At 45.5% G+C, this 16,860-nt stretch overlaps 2 protein-coding genes across 2 annotated transcripts; one reads left to right on the forward strand and one right to left on the reverse strand.

The window, feature by feature from the left end:
* The first annotated feature begins 1,473 nt into the window (after positions 1-1,473).
* LOC126567286 (GATA zinc finger domain-containing protein 10) lies at positions 1,474-6,384 on the forward strand. Its single transcript, XM_050223517.1, has 7 exons — positions 1,474-1,494; positions 3,570-3,793; positions 3,940-4,114; positions 4,187-4,387; positions 4,470-4,871; positions 5,041-6,069; positions 6,130-6,384. Exons 1-7 carry the CDS (start codon positions 1,474-1,476, stop codon positions 6,376-6,378), a joined length of 2,301 nt encoding a protein of 766 aa, XP_050079474.1. The 3' UTR covers positions 6,379-6,384.
* A 1,013-nt stretch (positions 6,385-7,397) lies between these two features.
* On the reverse strand, positions 7,398-15,751 carry LOC126567287 (protein abnormal spindle). The gene is made up of 6 exons (XM_050223518.1): positions 15,738-15,751; positions 15,483-15,681; positions 13,799-15,409; positions 8,584-12,636; positions 7,793-7,912; positions 7,398-7,718 (listed from the first exon to the last, which is right to left on the reverse strand). The coding sequence occupies exons 1-6, from the start codon at positions 15,749-15,751 to the stop codon at positions 7,458-7,460; spliced, it is 6,258 nt and encodes a 2,085-aa protein (XP_050079475.1). The 3' UTR covers positions 7,398-7,457.
* Between the last annotated feature and the right edge of the window lie 1,109 nt (positions 15,752-16,860).

Raw genomic sequence — 16,860 nt, forward strand, 5'->3', positions numbered from 1 at the left:
AAAATTGCCCGTTGGAGTAGTTGTTGGTTTTCCGTTGTTCGATTTGATTAACCACATTCCCCGGGACCACATTACATCGCAACCCACAATTCCAGTCGGACAGACAGGCAGGCAGGCAAAAGACAGACTAAGCGCCAACAGGAGAGTTGTTCCTATTAACTACTCCACTTCATTCCCACGCGCTCAACAACCGACCGACCGACCATCAACAGCCTAGACTGATCGCGCTAATCATGGAGAGTGTGTAGTCAATTAATAGGAAAATTGTTTTCCGTAACAAGACGTATAGCGTGGCCGTGTCCGGGTTCTATATACGAAAGAACAGGGGCCAACGGCTGTTTAGAGCAAATTGTCCATCTTCTATTTGGTTTTACCGATTCGCTTAGGATATACGGTTTTAAGGCACAAAATATTGATCTCCCAACCAGCGATCAGTTTAGTTTTTTTCAGGTTCATAACATAATTACGCTTCTTTCACTACCTTGCAACTCATTGCATGCACTTGGCACTTGACACTTGGAACGTGCAGTACAGTTAGAATGCATCGTCTCGAGCGAGCGTCATAAGCACAACGTCCCAGAGTCACACAAGTAGCGGTGTTTTGCCACCACGAACAGGTTTAGCTGAAGTGCAGCAATTTGTTCAATCAGGTTTACCCGTGCAGACTGAGCCAACTAACGGACTCACCGGAGTCCAATGTCAGGGTCGTCTGCGTGGAAAGCGTGATCGTGCAGAATATGTGATCGGTGATTATAAAAAGTATTCCAAAAATTAAACAGCAAAATATCACGGGCAAAACATTCCTCACACTGTTTCCAAAATCCCTCTGATCAAGTCCCTCTGGCATGCTCAATGACTGCTTCTAGTATCAAAGCCATAGCTCCATCGACTAACTAACACCATTGCCCCTCTTCCGTCTACCTGTCAAATCTTACCCTCGGAGGTAATGGTAATGGCAAACTGGGCAGCAACAACAACGATGGCACTGTTGGTGCGGTGGGGCGCGGTCTCGTTCGGTTTCGGTGTGTAGTTTTCACTTGTGGCCGCACTACGAACAGGTTGATCGAAATGGGTTTCGCGCAGTTACTCTCGGAACGTCGCGAAACGTGGTTGCGTCCTGTGGTGCGTTCGAAACCGGATGCGTTTAGTTAGAAGTTGCCCATGCCAAGGATCATCGATCGATCGACCTGTAGGTATACGAAACGGTGTCCAATCTTGGTGCGAAATATAATTGTGCCTAAGCACAGCTCGATAGAACAGTGTTAACGAAAGTATGTTCAACTAACACGTGTTTCATTCCGTGATAAGTGTCTTTGTTACAAGTGTGAGTGAAATTGAAAACGATCGTTTTGTGTTGTGTGTCGTGTGTCCGCTTCTCCGTCGAAACCGCTATTTAGGCGAAGGAATCTACTGAGCCCAGATCCGGAGCCAGAGCATTACTGTGGCGGGGCCGTGAAACGAGGCCCGGAGAAAATGGTCATTCATATGGAACAAGTGAGTGCAATGATGGTACTGGAGTTGTTTTTTTCCCTTCATCTTGCGGCTTTCGTTTCGCGAAACTGGCTAGACGCCCTCATAAAAGTGATTGAATTTAAACACGAACGAGAAATCAGCATCTGCCGTCAGGACACCTCAAGCATTAGTAGTATCTTAAAGACATACAAATAATCGGTTGTCGGTTTAAATATTCTCAACATGATAAAGTAAAACCAGCAAACATAGATGACTAAGCAAGATTCACAAATAATACTATGTATGGAAAGTATCAGTGCTTGAAAACGCTTTTCCGTTACAGTCGGTCGATTAAACTAATAATTACCTGCGTGCTGATCCTAGTCCATGAATGCCAGCCAACTGTGAAAGCGTTGCACACGACATTCATCAGCATATGAATGAATACTGAGGAATTTAGGTTTTGTTCAGGTGCAATGCTTTTCTTCGGTTTAAAAAAAGATACTTAAGCCACCGATGTAAAGTCTAATTACTTGAGCAGCGTGTGTCGGAAAGTATTCAGCGAAGAATAAAGCAAGCGTACAGTAGAATGCTTTTAAGCTTCTATACAAGATAAATTAAAACTCTTCTCCTAGCGCTAATCGGTAAAAGGCTTTACTGTTTGTAAACTTTTCTACCGAAACTGGTTGCATGAGTTGTTTACGATGGAGTTATAAAATGCAAAAGAAAAAATCAGCCAAGGCCAACACTATATCTAAATACCCTAAAATATTAATTTAAGTCAGGATAGCGTCCAACACCAAGAGTGTCCAAACTGATTGTTTCACAGCCTACTTCGTTTTGCCGCCCGACCAATACTTTTGCTTGAGACAATACGGTATACTATCCTAAGTAATTCAATTTAATATTAACAACACGAACAATCCCAACGCTAATAAGTTATGGTCATGGAAACACAACGTTCTTAAAAACGTGTGTATGAATAATGAAGCTTCTTGCCCTACTCGTGGTTGTAGCACGTCGCGTAGACATGGTCAGATCTCCAATCCGTTATTCCAATTCGAAATTTCTTCTCGTCCTTCCGTTTCAATTATATTGGGGTGGCTTGCAAGGCTTCTTCTTCAATCCCCTGCCTCGTCGGAGGGCCTACGAATCCTAGTTCATTAAATTCCCGAAGGATGCCATGGATACCAGCCGTCCTTAACATGGAGAACAGACGCTAGTTAGTCATATAACCCATCGTTCCAATTGGTTGGGTTTCTCCGTATACCCAAGCTCATATATTTGGAGATATATGTTACCGTTCTGTACGCCGTGGACGTATTGAGTCGAAGTAGAGTGTGGAGATCCTATAATGTCCTTGAAGAGGAGTCGGATCCACTCCCATATCGTTGTGGTATTGCTACAAACACTGACAACAGACCAGCTACAACGATCGATGGCCACAAATATTAATTTCTTTTAACTGCATCCTCGTTAAGCTCTAAGCGCTAGTTTTACACGATAACTTTTTAAAAATTATTGCAATGATGAATTTATTTACATATAAGGATTATTGTCAAGATTGATCTTGTCAATAATCCTTACATGTAAATAAATTACTACTAAGGATTACCTCATCGAAAAAGCAATATAAGCGTTTGAAAAATGTAATCTAAATTATTAGGAACCAGAACTACTGTCAAGGTTCAGGAGATAAATTCTGATGAAATAACTAACGTAATAACTATAAGCCACCAAACCAACTTATCAATTGTCTAGGTTTTGTTCATATCGTAAGCAGGTTTTTTGTCAGTGTTCTTTAAACAGTAATAGAGAAAAATATTTATGATTATTTAATTATTTTGTCTCAGTGCGTCGCATCAGAGAGCTTGATAAACCACAGTTAAAAGATTCCCGCACTAGACCGTAGTAATTGTTTAATAAATCGTATCAAAAGTCTTTTCATATAAACCTCCCTTAGAGAACCCCACAAAGGCACCATTTTTTATGCCATTCCTCATCGGACTTCATTGGTGGTGTTATCTAAATTAATGACTTTAACGCTAATTCTTTTACCCTCAACTCTACTTAATTCAACAACTACTTAACGTTTCGAATGGTACCACCACTTGCAGGTTCTTTTTCTTCTGCTGCTTTCGCTGTATGCGACCGTAGCCGTTGGCGATCATGCACCGCCATTTAAGCCACTGCACCCCTCGGCCTACACTAAATCGCCCCTGATGTATCCGAGCTTCGTGCCCAAGCATGGCGTCGGACTCAAGCCTTACATGACGCAGTTCCGTGCAGGCACGCGTCTAGCACCAGTAGCGATACGGCCAGCTCCATCAATGATTATGAGGTACGGTATGGCCCCCTTCCAACTTTCCTCCTATGCGTGCACAAAAGCTTTCACTGGCACTGTGGTACATTCGTGCCATCATACCAAGGAGCTGAGAGTAGTAATCATTTCTGCCCTTGCACTCTCCTGTCTGCGCCCCGTTACAGTTTGAAAAGACCCATCAAATCCATTCTAAGCCACCCTTCGCTTATGAAGCAACCGCTACTGAAACGTCCCCCGCCATCGTTAGCATTTGCTGCGGCCAGCATTAAGCACCACAAATTCCACAGTTCGCCACCAGGACCGAGCACGGGTGAGATCGTGTTCGAGAAGCTTAAGCCGGTACGTTGATGGCTGTTAATGCAGCAAGCAGACAAACGACTGACGAATTGCGCTTGAGTGTTATCTTTGTAGATTACCACGAAGCTGACATCTCACAAGGATGGAGCTATCCATACGATCCCCGCTCCGAACCTGGGACTGACGAAACCTCCGAAAACTCCAAACCAGATACGCGTAACGTCCTACGACGATAGCAACAAGCTGGAGATCGAGGTGAAAACAACCAAGCCAACGTATACACCGCAACCCGCCTTTTTGAACCTAAGCCCAACCGTAAGTGATTGTCAGACGAGGAGTGGGATCTCAAAATTTGAATTCCAATGTTTTCTTGCTCTCAAAAACTCTCCATTCTTAGCCTGCTCCCGTCGCTGGGGTCTACAGTCATCATGCAATCAGCCATCCACACCAGTATCAGGTGACTGAAGAACATTCGAACGATGTGACCATAGGTGATTTGTACTCCGGCAAAAAGACTTACTTCGCACCTGATCCGGACCCATCGCTGCCAAGCAAAACGCTCGTACCGACGTCCGATCCGCTTAGCATACCGAGCAATGGGAAGTTTGCTCCAACCAGCGTGCTCGTACAATCTCCGGTAGCACACTACCCGGTGCAACCGCAATCCAGCGCCTCGGCCGTGATCCAGTACGTCAACGCAGTCCCGCAGGCCAGCTACGCTATACCGCTCGCCACCCAACCGCAGCTACAGCAACACATTCTACAGCAAACTGCGATGCTGCAGGAGATGCCTGTTTCGGTTAGTGTCCCACCGTTGAACTCTCGATACGATTGATCATCTGCTTCATCTGTAGGCTCATCCTCGCCACCACAACCATCGCCCTTCGTCTCACCAATAATATGTGCCACGTTCTAATACTTTATGTCCCCCGTTTCCTCACATCCCGCCCTCGGCGTTCTAATTCCAGCTCTATAATCCCACCTATCTTGTGACCCAATCCAACAACCTCTTCAATACCCACCAACAGCAGGGATCCGCGAATCTCTTCAAACCGGACACCAGCTTCCTTGGAACGATGCAGCAACAGCAGCCACCACATCAACAGGTTCATCATATCCAAACACAAACGCAGGCACCACCGGTCCCAACTACCGTGCTTTTCAACTCGTACAACACAGCCTACAAGCACAACGAACCAGCCGCCAGCACGGGTCAGATCCTTTCCGCTACGCAGGATCAACTGCACGAGCTACAATCCGTGGTCAATCAAATTCAGCTGAATGACATACACAACCACCATTCGTCCGATATGCCTACGTACGCGCAGCTTGTAGGACACGAGCAACCGGCGATTCATCAACAGCAGCTTCCCCAGCTAAACCAGCTCGAACAACAGCTTCAGCAACAGCTGATCCAGCAACATCAGCAGGAAAAGGGAAACCCGCAGCGGCCGATGACGGATGCCGAGATTGCGAACCTTCTCAACTACGGTATGATTAATCTGCACAACAATTTATCTCCGAGCGACTATTACCATTATCAGGTAGATCAACCGACGGCTGTACAGTCATCGGGGCAACACACGTTCTACGAGCTGTCGGAGCGGCAGAAGGAAAACGATCGTATACTGGCACAGGCACAGCAGGAGCTGTATCACCAACAGGCACAGCAGCAGCAGTACCAGCAGCAACAGCAACATCAGTATCAGCAGCAGTTACAACATCAGCAGGAGCAACACAATGTACAACAGCATCCGCTGCCCCAGCAGTACCAGCAGGATAGCCATTCCGACTATTTGCAGGCGTACCAGGAGCATCAGCTGGCCGTTTCCAACATTCTAGGCCTGCAAGACAAACAATCTGCACCTGGAGGTACTGCACAGCAACAGCAGCAGTACCACCAACATGCCGCCATCGGAAGTACGATCGAGCCACAAACGACCCAAAGCCCGCTACGGATATACGTACCAGATGGAGAGCACGAATACTCCAACAATGTGAGTATGATCCAACTAGCGACTTGTTGAGCTTCTCTTCATATCTTACCTACTCCTCAGATAAATGCACAAAAACGGATGGATGAGATCGATTTTGAGTACGCCGATGCGGACGAAGGCCAGGATCAGAGTTTGGAGGATAGTACTGCGACAAATGCCCATGCGCGGAACGATGAAGCTATCACACCATCCTCATCCGACGATAGTACCACCACCAATGCCTTCTACGATGAACGGACAGCGGATGATGACAGCGAAGGTGAAAGTGTGTACTACAACAAGAATCTTAACAACCATCGGCTCGACTGAGGATCGATCGATGCGATGCCTAGTAGTGCACCACAAGCCAGTCTATTATAGTTAAGCCTGATTTTCCGTAGTAAAGCAAATTGCGCGTGTGAAGCCCGTAATTGCACTGTACAGCTGGTTGTTGATCAGATCACGGGAAGCGAGTTTGGTTGGTAGGGAGAAGTACAGCGCAGAGTTGTACACCTTTAGTATGTAGCGTTTAGCAGCAACACATTATTTATTTCAACTAAAACATTCCAAATAAAAAAGAGTTAATCACAAAAGAATTAAAGAATGAAGAAAGAATAAAGAAAGAAAACATTAATCATATAAAACAGGGATACCCTGTGGTAGAGGTATCAGCCGCTTCGGTTTTCACCGGTGAACACCTTTGTAGGTAGGAAAAGAAGAACCCCATTTCGCGCATATCATATCCCAAATGGCAATACATGACAGGCTCAAACTGTTTGATCTTTTCGCGAAAATTACGTTACATTAAACGCTACAGGGGCGGGCGGGGCGGCCCGGTGGTGCTGGCGACAGCGGCACCGGTCTTCAAACGGCAGGACCGGGATTCAAATCCCATCCGGACCGTCCCCCCGTAGTGAAGATTGACTAACCAACTACGTGGTATCGGCAGACTAGAAAGCCATTCCGATGGCCGGCATGACCTTAGAGGTCGTTAAGCCAAGAAGAGGAAGAAGAAACGCTACAGGAAACCCCTTTTCGAGCGTTACGCAATTGATAGACGCACCCTTGTGGCATATGTGGACATAAGTGGTTTGGTACATGCAAATTTTGATAGGGTCAAATGCGTTAATGCGTTGAGTTCATTAGCCTGGCCGGCCCAAAGTGAGCCCCATAATTTTTAATAATGTCATCGATGGTCTTGAAAGAAATCATTGTTACTATTCTCAAACAATACGCGATAAATTAACCGCTACAGACAAGCTATTTACGTTAATATGTATTATGAACGTTCTAATGCTTCTTAAAACAAACATACTGCAAAACAAATGCAACAATCACCCACTAAAAACATGAATAATTTATCCCAGACCGCATTGTGTTTTAAAATGAGAAGAAAAAAATATGATTGTTTAGGAAAGATCCACTTCCAGCTTTTGCAACACCCGTTCGAACCCAAAAACAGATGAGTAGAAAACGTACGGTTTGCTGCGGTTAACCCCATAATCAGGCTCCAGTGCGGGAACTGTGCGCATCAGCTGCGGATTCGGCGCGACTAGACAACCCACCGGGCGCTGCACGTTTTTGCGCATCTTTTCCTTACGCTGTACCAACTTTTTTGTTTCGCGCAACATATAGATGGCGTCCTTCGAAATCATGTAACGACGTATAGCCTGCAGAAAGTACACAAAAATGACTGTTAACTGAAACGGATACAAGGAAGAACTGAATTTTACTGATGGCTTACATTTTTCTTCTTGTTATCGTGGGACAATACCCACAGCAGTGTGCAAAGGGTGCTGAATATACCACAATCTTTATCACACCAGCGCAGCAACATCTGTGACACCGTAACGAGGCCGTTCTCCTGCAGAATGAAAATGTTGAGAAGGTTCATATATCAGGGTTTACCAGTCCATAGAACAAGTATTACAATAGTTTGAAAAATACATAGATGCAAGATGCACAACGTTCCGTGTGTTCAAACATTATAACAATTTAGCTACGCCGTGTAATTCATTTGACAACACAATTTTAGATTGATTTAGAACATTGTAAGATTTGGAGCTTTTTCCAAACCGTGATGCTTTTTATACAAAGGTGAGTTCTTGGATAGCATTTTTTTTTTGTACTGGGTCATTAGGAAAAAGACACAGGAAAAGGTTCACTGACGGTCCCGTGAGCCGGCGGCGGTCCGCTCGTACCACCAGAGCCGTTTTGATAGGTCGCGTAGCGCTCAACGTGTTCCAAGCGTCTTGATCGTATATGCTAACAGGAACACCCGATACGTTCCCGAATCCATGACCATGAACATGATCATGATCAAGGTAAAGAGAATCAGCCAGATCGGATGGCGTTCTAAAATAATTGCAAATTGTGTTATCGATTGAAACAGCGTAGCTTAACTTAAGTAATGTGTGTTCAAGTCGGAAAATGTTGTGCATCTTGAAATCTACATTGTTCAAGCAATTCTAATGCTTGTTCTATGGGATGGGAAACTATGTATTACCGAAAATATGTGTAACAAAAATAACATACCTGAAATGCCTGTTCCTTGGTGCCCTGGAACCGTGCCAAGTTCAATATGATACGGGCACATATCTCGATCAATATCTTATCCACCTCCGACCGAATAGCTTGCGCCATGGTGTTGTAGCAAAACACGGATAGAAATACTGCATCTTCCACAAGCAGATGCGGCACTAGACGAGACATGCGTTCCAATCGTTGCAGTATGCCAATCGCTTCGGAGGAACTGAAGCGCGTTTTCAGGAAACGCATGCACAGCCGAGTTATGTTGCTAAGCCGGTTCGTCGGATCACGTTGCGCTTCCCGGCGACTAACTACCATCTGCTGTGCGATGGTGCGCATCTTCGTCGTCTGGTAACGCTTCCGACAGTACGTACCACGCCACCATGCCTGTACTCGAAGTGCTGCCTTCTCTTGCCGCTTCTGCTCCAAGTACTCCGGTGTCAACTTTGCTCGGAACGCTCGCCGAGCAAGCAGACCACGTGCACGGACCTGCAAACCGTATACGGTGCGACAAATCTGCTCGAAGCGTTGCCGTTCCTGACGGGTTCCCATCTTGTCGCGGTACCGTCTTTGGACAACGATTACGGCGCTACGGTAAAGTCGATAGTTCGTCTCATCGATCAGTCGCTTCCGGTAAGCACGATAGTAATTTTGAATAACCCCGGCAGCGTGTAATGTTCGCTGGTACGTTTTGCGTGCTCGGTAACCACGGAACCAGCGCTGTACGGTGAGCACTGCCTTCCGCTTGCGTTCATAATCGGCAACAGCTTGACGCATTAGCAGCTTCCCACGGAACCTTCGCTGTACCGATATGACCGACTCTCGAAGCCGCAAAAAGGATCCCCGTTCGTGTTTCACCTTCCTGTACCCACGATAGTACTCCTGCACCACTATTGAGGCACTTTTCAGATTCAAAAACCGGCCGCGCCATCTTTCCATTGCACGTTGGGCGCGATATTTGCGCTGTATCAGAACGACCGCTGCACGGATGTGTTCATAGTGATGGAACGCTTCTTGCATTGCTTTTTGTGCACGATATTGTCGCTGTATACGGATGGTGGCGGATTTAAGCTTTAAAAAGTCGGATCGTTCCTGTCTCATTGCTAACGTTGCCGCCCATCTGTGGGAGAGGACAATGGCACTTTGTTTAATGGCCGCATATCGGATACGTTGTACCATACCCCGGAAACAACACTGTATCGTAATTGCTGCCTGGCGAAAACGAAGGTATTGATGTCGCTGTCGTTTCATTTCCAGCAGCTCACGTAAACGTTGCTGAATAGTAATGGCTGCTAGACGACGATGCTCCAATTCTTGACGGACCAATCGTCCGCTTACCAGGGCACGATATCGTCGTTGCAGAACCGTGGCCGCACCGCGATATCGTAAATAATCGTATCGTATTTTCCGTTTGAGCCGGATACTTCTCCAGGACCGTTGCAGAATGATAATAGCATTACGTTGCTCACAGTACTGATTACGTTCTCGACGCATTTCCAACGTTGCACGCCATTTGAGCTGAATGTGTATGGCCGTACTGCGCCACAATTCATACCTGTGCCTTGCAGCTCTACCGGCCATGATTGCACGATATCGTGACTGCACCATGATGCTGCATCGCCGAAGCGTTACAAAATTGTCCCTTTCTTGTCGCATCTGAAGTGTAGCACGATAATGTTGCTGAATAGTGACGATCGCAGCACGAACTTTAGAGTAACTTATGCGAGCCGCATACATACTCGTTTGCGCTCTGAATCGCCTCTGAATGCAAAGAGTGGCCTCTCGCAATGCGTTATAGCGTTGACGTTGTTCTAGCATGGCATTTCTGGCACGATAGCGTCTTTGAAGCGTTACTGCTGTAGTTCGTAGCTTTTGGTAACGTTCTACCTCCTGCTTCATCGCTTTTCGTGCTCGGAAATGTCGCTGTACATTGATTGCAGCCCGACGGATGCTGGTGTAGAGCGTACGTTCCTTTCGCATCGCTATAGTAGCACGCCAACGGTGCTGCACGTGCATGATCAGTCGCCGTGTATGTTCATACGATCGTACATCGTTTCGCATCTGTATCCGGCCACGATAATGTTGCTGAAGTTTCATCGCACTATAACGCATTAAGAAGAATCGGTTCCGTAACCGCCGTGCTTCCAAACATTCACGCCACCGACGCTGAATAAGGATAGTTGCTGAGCGGACCCGTAGATACTCCTTGCGCGCAACACACATACGCTGGAATGCCTGTATCTTTGCTGCCGACCGATGCTGTAACCATTTCCTTCTAAGAAACACCAACATACCGTTGACGATCGCGTGCAGCCGGCGGTGGATTACGTACGATTTTATACTCCGTTGGATTATAGTCGCTTGCAGATGGCGATGCTTTGCCTCGGCACGAATCCTACCGATCACGGTTGCCGCCGCAAGAAGCTTCCTGCCGAGTGCAAACCGTCGATATGATGTCTGCAAAACGATAGCCGATTTCTTGCACAACAAATAACGTTCGCGAGCGGATCGCATCGCTCGCACCGATCGCCACCACTGCTGAATGCGTACGATAGCAGCAAACCGTCTGGCGGCCAGTTTCTGAGCCAGATAGCGTCGGATAAACTGCTGGATCGTTATAATCGCTCGCAACTTCTGTTGGCGATAGGCTTCGTACCACACGCGCACACAATATCCACGGACCGCTGTTTGAATCTTGCGGGCCGCTACTTCCCTTCTCATCTGTCGCTTTTCTTCGACGCGACGTGTAATGGCTACCTTCAGCCAGTTCATTCGCCACCAGCGCTGCAGGACCGTCGCCGCAGCATTGAATTTCGGTGCCCGGAACTTGTACACGATCTGCCACAGTAGTGACATCGTCTGTTCGCGGTGTCCGTCACATATGTCCTTGGCGGTTATGTTGCCCGCAATCTCATACTCCGCCTGTTCGAGTGCTCCGAGCGCTAGATTTATGTTGTGTATTTTTTGTAGTCGTGATATTGGTGGTACACGCAAGCTGGCAGATAAATCCTCCCGTAGCAGGATGATCTCCATCACGCGTGTCAATCGCACGCCATCCCGAAGATCTACGGCCAGATTCTCAAACGCGTATTTGTACTCATCCAGGAACGATTGCTTGTGCGACAGTGTGTAACCTACACGCTTCAGATGCTTCGTAATGTCACCAATTCCAGCCACCAACATGGAGGAAAATCGTACCAAAATCTCCTTTGTCTCTTTGTACGGTGCATTGCGCACAAACAGGCAAGGATTGTGCTTGATCAGTTTGCGCCGTTTCGCCGTGTCCAGGAAGAACAGTAAAAATAGAACCATTCGCAGAGTAAACTTCCGTATATGTTCACCGTACGCCTTCGAAAGATTGTAGGCCTTCGAGTGACGCGCCTCCAGATAACGGTCGCGAAATAAGCGATGTATGATGAACGTGCTCAGACCGACAATGTCTCGGTTGGATTGGAGCTCGATTTGCTCACCGAAAACCACCTCCAACCCGAGCCGCAACCATAACGGATTGAAGCACAACAGTAGTTCTAGAACCGAGCGCTGCAGTGTTAGGTCCAGGTGCAGGCATCGATCGGTACGTAGCGCGAGTAGTTGTTTCTCGATCTGTGCTGCAACCTTGCGTAACGGAAGCGCGAAATCCTCACTCGTGTAGAGTGCTATTCCGGCACTACGTAAACTGTTTAGTCGGTTTTTGTAATAGTTGGACGATATCAGCTCCTTGGTGGGGGCAAGCGTAAGATCTTTTGATTTCACTTCGTCAAACAGCTTGCCCACGTCCAGCGGTTTGTTGGGCTCCGTGTCCAAATCGGCCGGTATCGTTACCAGTGCGTTGAGCCACTTTTTCATCTGCCGCTCGTACTGCGCAAACGCTTGTTCGTCCAGATACATGGTGGCGGTAAGGAAAGGATTGCATGTCGTTGTGGCCGCAAACGGGTCCGGATTGATGAGCGTTTTCAAATGACGATCCGAGTCGTACAGGAACACACGTTTCTCCGCACTTTTAATCGCCAACGGGGCAGGTACGGCTGGTCTTTTAAGACAGAGACTTCGTGATGAGTTCTGCAAAATTGTTACACACAACATACATCGAATTAGAAATTATATAAATTACGCCAACAAAATACAGCAAAGTTGGAAAGTTTTTGAAAGTAGTTTCGGTTAATTTCTTGTAGTCACCAAGCAATAAAAAGCATATAAACTTAACGAAAATATGCTTCTATTCGAATTGGCAAGCTCTGTAAAATCAAAAGTACGTGCAAGAGCAAGACATTATCTAGGATCACAACGTTGACTTTACGTCCACTGTACCATGTTTTTATTTTTATTGCTAATTAACAAAAACTAACTAAAATTTTATCATTGTAGCAGCTACAAAGATATCGTAGGATTTTATACGTATCAAAACATGATCCTAGATAGTTTAAAATGGGTGTGTGAAGTTATCCCCTTAAACAGACTACAATCATAAACAAAACTATTACTATTAAATACACTACATTATTCCGGAAAATTTGCGCCTTTTAAGTCTGATTGATTGGCAATAAGGCCAAGAAGTTGCTTATGAAAAAAATTTATGAATGATTAAATTTCTCGTTGAACTTAAAAGATTATAGGTCGAACCTTTTTCCCCTCTTCTGAATCTTATGTTGTAAGAAATTAGGCAAATTCAACCAAAATATTAATGCAATAGGTTTGTACACCGAATCAAAGAGGGTAACAGTTAACAATTGGAAATGAATTGTATTATGGAATTTTAACATTACGGTACATGGTGGGATTTTTGGACTAAATTGCTGGTCTCTGCGTTGTTGTGTTAAGTCTTAATGATTACTAATGAAAAATCGAGGAAGTTGGATTGTAAAAACCAACGCAGATTTACATCGATCAAGAAAAATCAAACATTCCGTCTCTTTCGCGATGTAGTAAATAACACTAATTTGTACTGTTTTAAACCAAATCACATCTGATAATATAATTCAAAATAAAGGTAGTAAAGTTCTTAAAATACCCTACAAAATGTCCTACGAGAAATTCAAAAAAATTATATGTTTCACAATCGATTATACGTAATTTTCAAGAGAACTTTGACGAATAGTAAAGACAAGAATCAACCTAATATATTTCTGTAATCCAAAATGCAATAACCATTTATGGAGGATCAGCCACACGTTTGTGCATTAAAGGGATAGGAAAATAAGGAAAAAAATTAAGATACACTTACCAGTTTGTATCCGATAGGTTTACGGAAAGTATGACTTTTGGGCGTTTCTTTCATTTTCCGCGCCTGCTGTACTGGCGCAATAGTGCTTTCGCTGCTTGTGAGACGACACCGTCGTTTGGGTGGAGAAATTTCATGTCCAAATACTTTGGACTTTTCCTCCCGTTCATCGCCAACCGATGCAATGCCCCGTTTGCAACCACTCATTAGAACCATCTCGTCACTGAACCGGCCAACTTCGTGCAAATTAAAACGACTCGACTGAGCACGAATCTCATGCTCCTTAAAAATCTTATCCGGCTCGTCCTCCGCCAGACTAGTGCTTTTGTTGTTGCTCAAACTGCTCTTATCCAATAGATTTGGCAGCGAGCAGCGTGAAGCATCATTCTTGGCCATTGTCGATACACTGTTGGTGATATTTTCAGCCGAGCCAAAACGTAAGCATTCTTCTGCTGTAGATACGATAAACGTCTTCTGGTTGGGTAGCGTAGACAATAATTCCGCTACGTCTGTTACAGATCCGTTACGATGGTCCGGGCGACGTTCAAATGTGACACCAAGTTCTGGCATATTTTCCTCCGCTATGCTCGATAGATGAGGGTTTGAATCGTTAGTCAACGTGTGCGTTTTGTTAATGCTAACCACATTTCCTTCAGTTGGGATTACTACACCTCCGTCAAGAAGTGGAACCAGCGCTGCTACATCATTTTTTCGTTCTTTTTCTTGATCCTTATTAGCATCTGGTGGAGGAGGTTGGGGTTCTGGTGAAAAGGTTAGATGTCGTGGAACATTATCGTGCACGTGTTGATCAACGTCAGTAGTACTGCCCACCATCGTGGGACTCTCTATAAAAGGTTTCAGAAACGTTTTATCTGCGGAGGTAGCCTTAGTAACGGTGGAAAAGCAACTGGGATCAAATTTTGCTTTACGATCGGAAGACATTTCCCGATTCTTTCGTCCGGAAATATCGATCAATCCCCGGCGTGCTATCTCTTTGTAACATTCTGGAGTCGGTAGATTCTCTAGGTGCGTGAAATAGCTACCCGCTGCAGAAGATACTGGTGTCAATCGATGTTTTACGTTCTGTGGACTGGTTGGATTTATGTTTTCCTTGTCAGTCTTGTTACGGTCCACAGTTGTACGGGCGTTTGTACTGTAGTCGTCCAACAGATCGAAATTGTTTTCCACATTACCCGTCCCAGCCATGGTCGTCGTTACTTTCGATGCGATACCACCCATACTGCTGGTTACCGCAATCGTAGGTACAGACCAACCTTGTTTGCCGGGTGAAGATTTGTTCTTCTTCGGTAGAATGTTACGCTTCAGTTTCACCTTTGGTGGAGAGGGAGATTTCAGCTTCAATTTCTTCGGAACGACAAACGATTTTGTAACTGATTTTCGGCTAACCGATTTTAGCTCGACCGCTTTTAGTATAACGTGCACGTCTTTTCTGTTGCCAATGCTATCAACCAGCACGATCACTTCTTTGCCCACAATTAGCTGTTCCGGATTCCAAACAATTTCCAGCGTTTGCTCAGCACCTGCCTCCACATCGGCTTCCGTCCACTCAAAACTCAGCCCGCTTTCGGAATGCGGAAGTCTTGATAGTTTTACCTGCAGACACGAGATATTTACCCATTTGTAGTGATGTCGAATGAAAAGCCCCACAGCATACCCCACAGCTTACCTTTACAAGCGTTTTGTTTGCGTTTCGTACGATAAGGAAGCGGCGAGCGCTTTTTCCTACAGGAATACCGTCGAACACTACCGTAGCTTTCGGAGTGAATGGACCCAACAGAACTAATGTTGGTTCACGAGAGTCGTTTGTTCTTTTTGCTACAGCTGTGTGGCGGGGTGGCGTACAAGTTACCTGCGGATACACTAAACTGTAAGCCCAACGCTGGACGCACAAACATTCGCCAGGAGCTTACCTCAAACGCACTCATCTTCCTTCATGGCTTTAGCCCCAAGCAAAGCCACACAAAACAATCTTGAGATGCACCGCACTAAAGCACTATGCTGGTCAATTGGCTGTGAGAAAAGTCGCAATTAAGAAAGAAAATCACTACTCGTAGCTTCTCCAGCTCTTGCTTGGTAAATGGAGTTTGCGTTCTGACCGTTGGTTGTTAGAAAAACGTTACCATTTTCTAAAAATCCCGACGCCTGCCGAAATGGTCCGAAGTTGGCCGATCGTGTTGCGCCTTGACAGCTGTCAAAGGTAGCGTCGAAAGTGCGAATGATTCAAATATTCGAAAGTATAACTGTTTTCGAACATAAGCGCTAAAATCGCTGTGGTAATTCATTAGCGGATTTTTAATAAATTGAAATTGTACTTCTAAAACGAAAAACATTTTTTCCAATGTAACGCAGTATCGTCGATCCGACCTGCAGCCGATTTTTATACAAATGAGCAAGCATTCATTATGCACATCCTATATTTGCCGCCGTCTAGGCAGCTGTCCTTTGAAGCTGTTGTACGACACGACAGACCCAGAGGACAATGTCGTGTGACGCTGGTGCACTGCCGCCCGAAAGTCAAACGTAATTTTGCAATTAAGGCACAACGCGTGCTGTCGATTGATACACACGCTCTCTCACGTAGCTTTCGTTGTGGAAATGACTGATTTATTGTTCGTTCCAGTTAAAAACATACACAAAATGACATTAGCCGCTATGGGACATTCGCGTCACCCACCATTCGCATTACTAGCTACCGTCGAGTTTCAAATACTCCTAAACATATCTACAAACTACTACTGGAGACCGTGATGATTATCGCGAGTCTGGAGTCGTGGGAAGATTTAGAGTGATCAAAGGGAAAACGAACGACGTTTGCCCGCGAACGATGCTGATATGAGAGGTATGAAACTTTATAGAACAATATGTAACGCTCCTATATATGTCAACTCGACTAAGAATCGGATCGTGCAGCACACGTTCGCGCTGCCTCCGCTATTGTCACGTCTACTGGGGTGAAAAAGGCTAGAGACGACTAAATAAAAACTTTGAGATGTGGGAAAACAGAGCCTTTGCTATATTTAGTAGTAATTTTCCTAACATTAAAT

Source organism: Anopheles maculipalpis, chromosome 2RL (genome assembly GCF_943734695.1).
Source record: "Anopheles maculipalpis chromosome 2RL, idAnoMacuDA_375_x, whole genome shotgun sequence".
Classification (NCBI taxonomy): domain Eukaryota; kingdom Metazoa; phylum Arthropoda; class Insecta; order Diptera; family Culicidae; genus Anopheles; species Anopheles maculipalpis.

What these genes read in the sequence shown, in the direction of transcription:
- LOC126567286 (XM_050223517.1), top strand. Translation starts at nt 1,474, where the DNA reads ATGGTCATTCATATGGAACAA. An exon ending in TGTTCGAGAAGCTTAAGCCG is followed by an intron (nt 4,115 to 4,186) that starts GTACGTTGATGG and finishes TTATCTTTGTAG; the next exon opens with ATTACCACGAAGCTGACATC. An exon ending in TGCAGGAGATGCCTGTTTCG is followed by an intron (nt 4,872 to 5,040) that starts GTTAGTGTCCCA and finishes TTCTAATTCCAG; the next exon opens with CTCTATAATCCCACCTATCT.
- LOC126567287 (XM_050223518.1), bottom strand. An exon ending in AACCTATCGGATACAAACTG is followed by an intron (nt 12,637 to 13,798) that starts GTAAGTGTATCT and finishes ACAATTTTGCAG; the next exon opens with AACTCATCACGAAGTCTCTG. An exon ending in ACGATAACAAGAAGAAAAAT is followed by an intron (nt 7,719 to 7,792) that starts GTAAGCCATCAG and finishes TACTTTCTGCAG; the next exon opens with GCTATACGTCGTTACATGAT.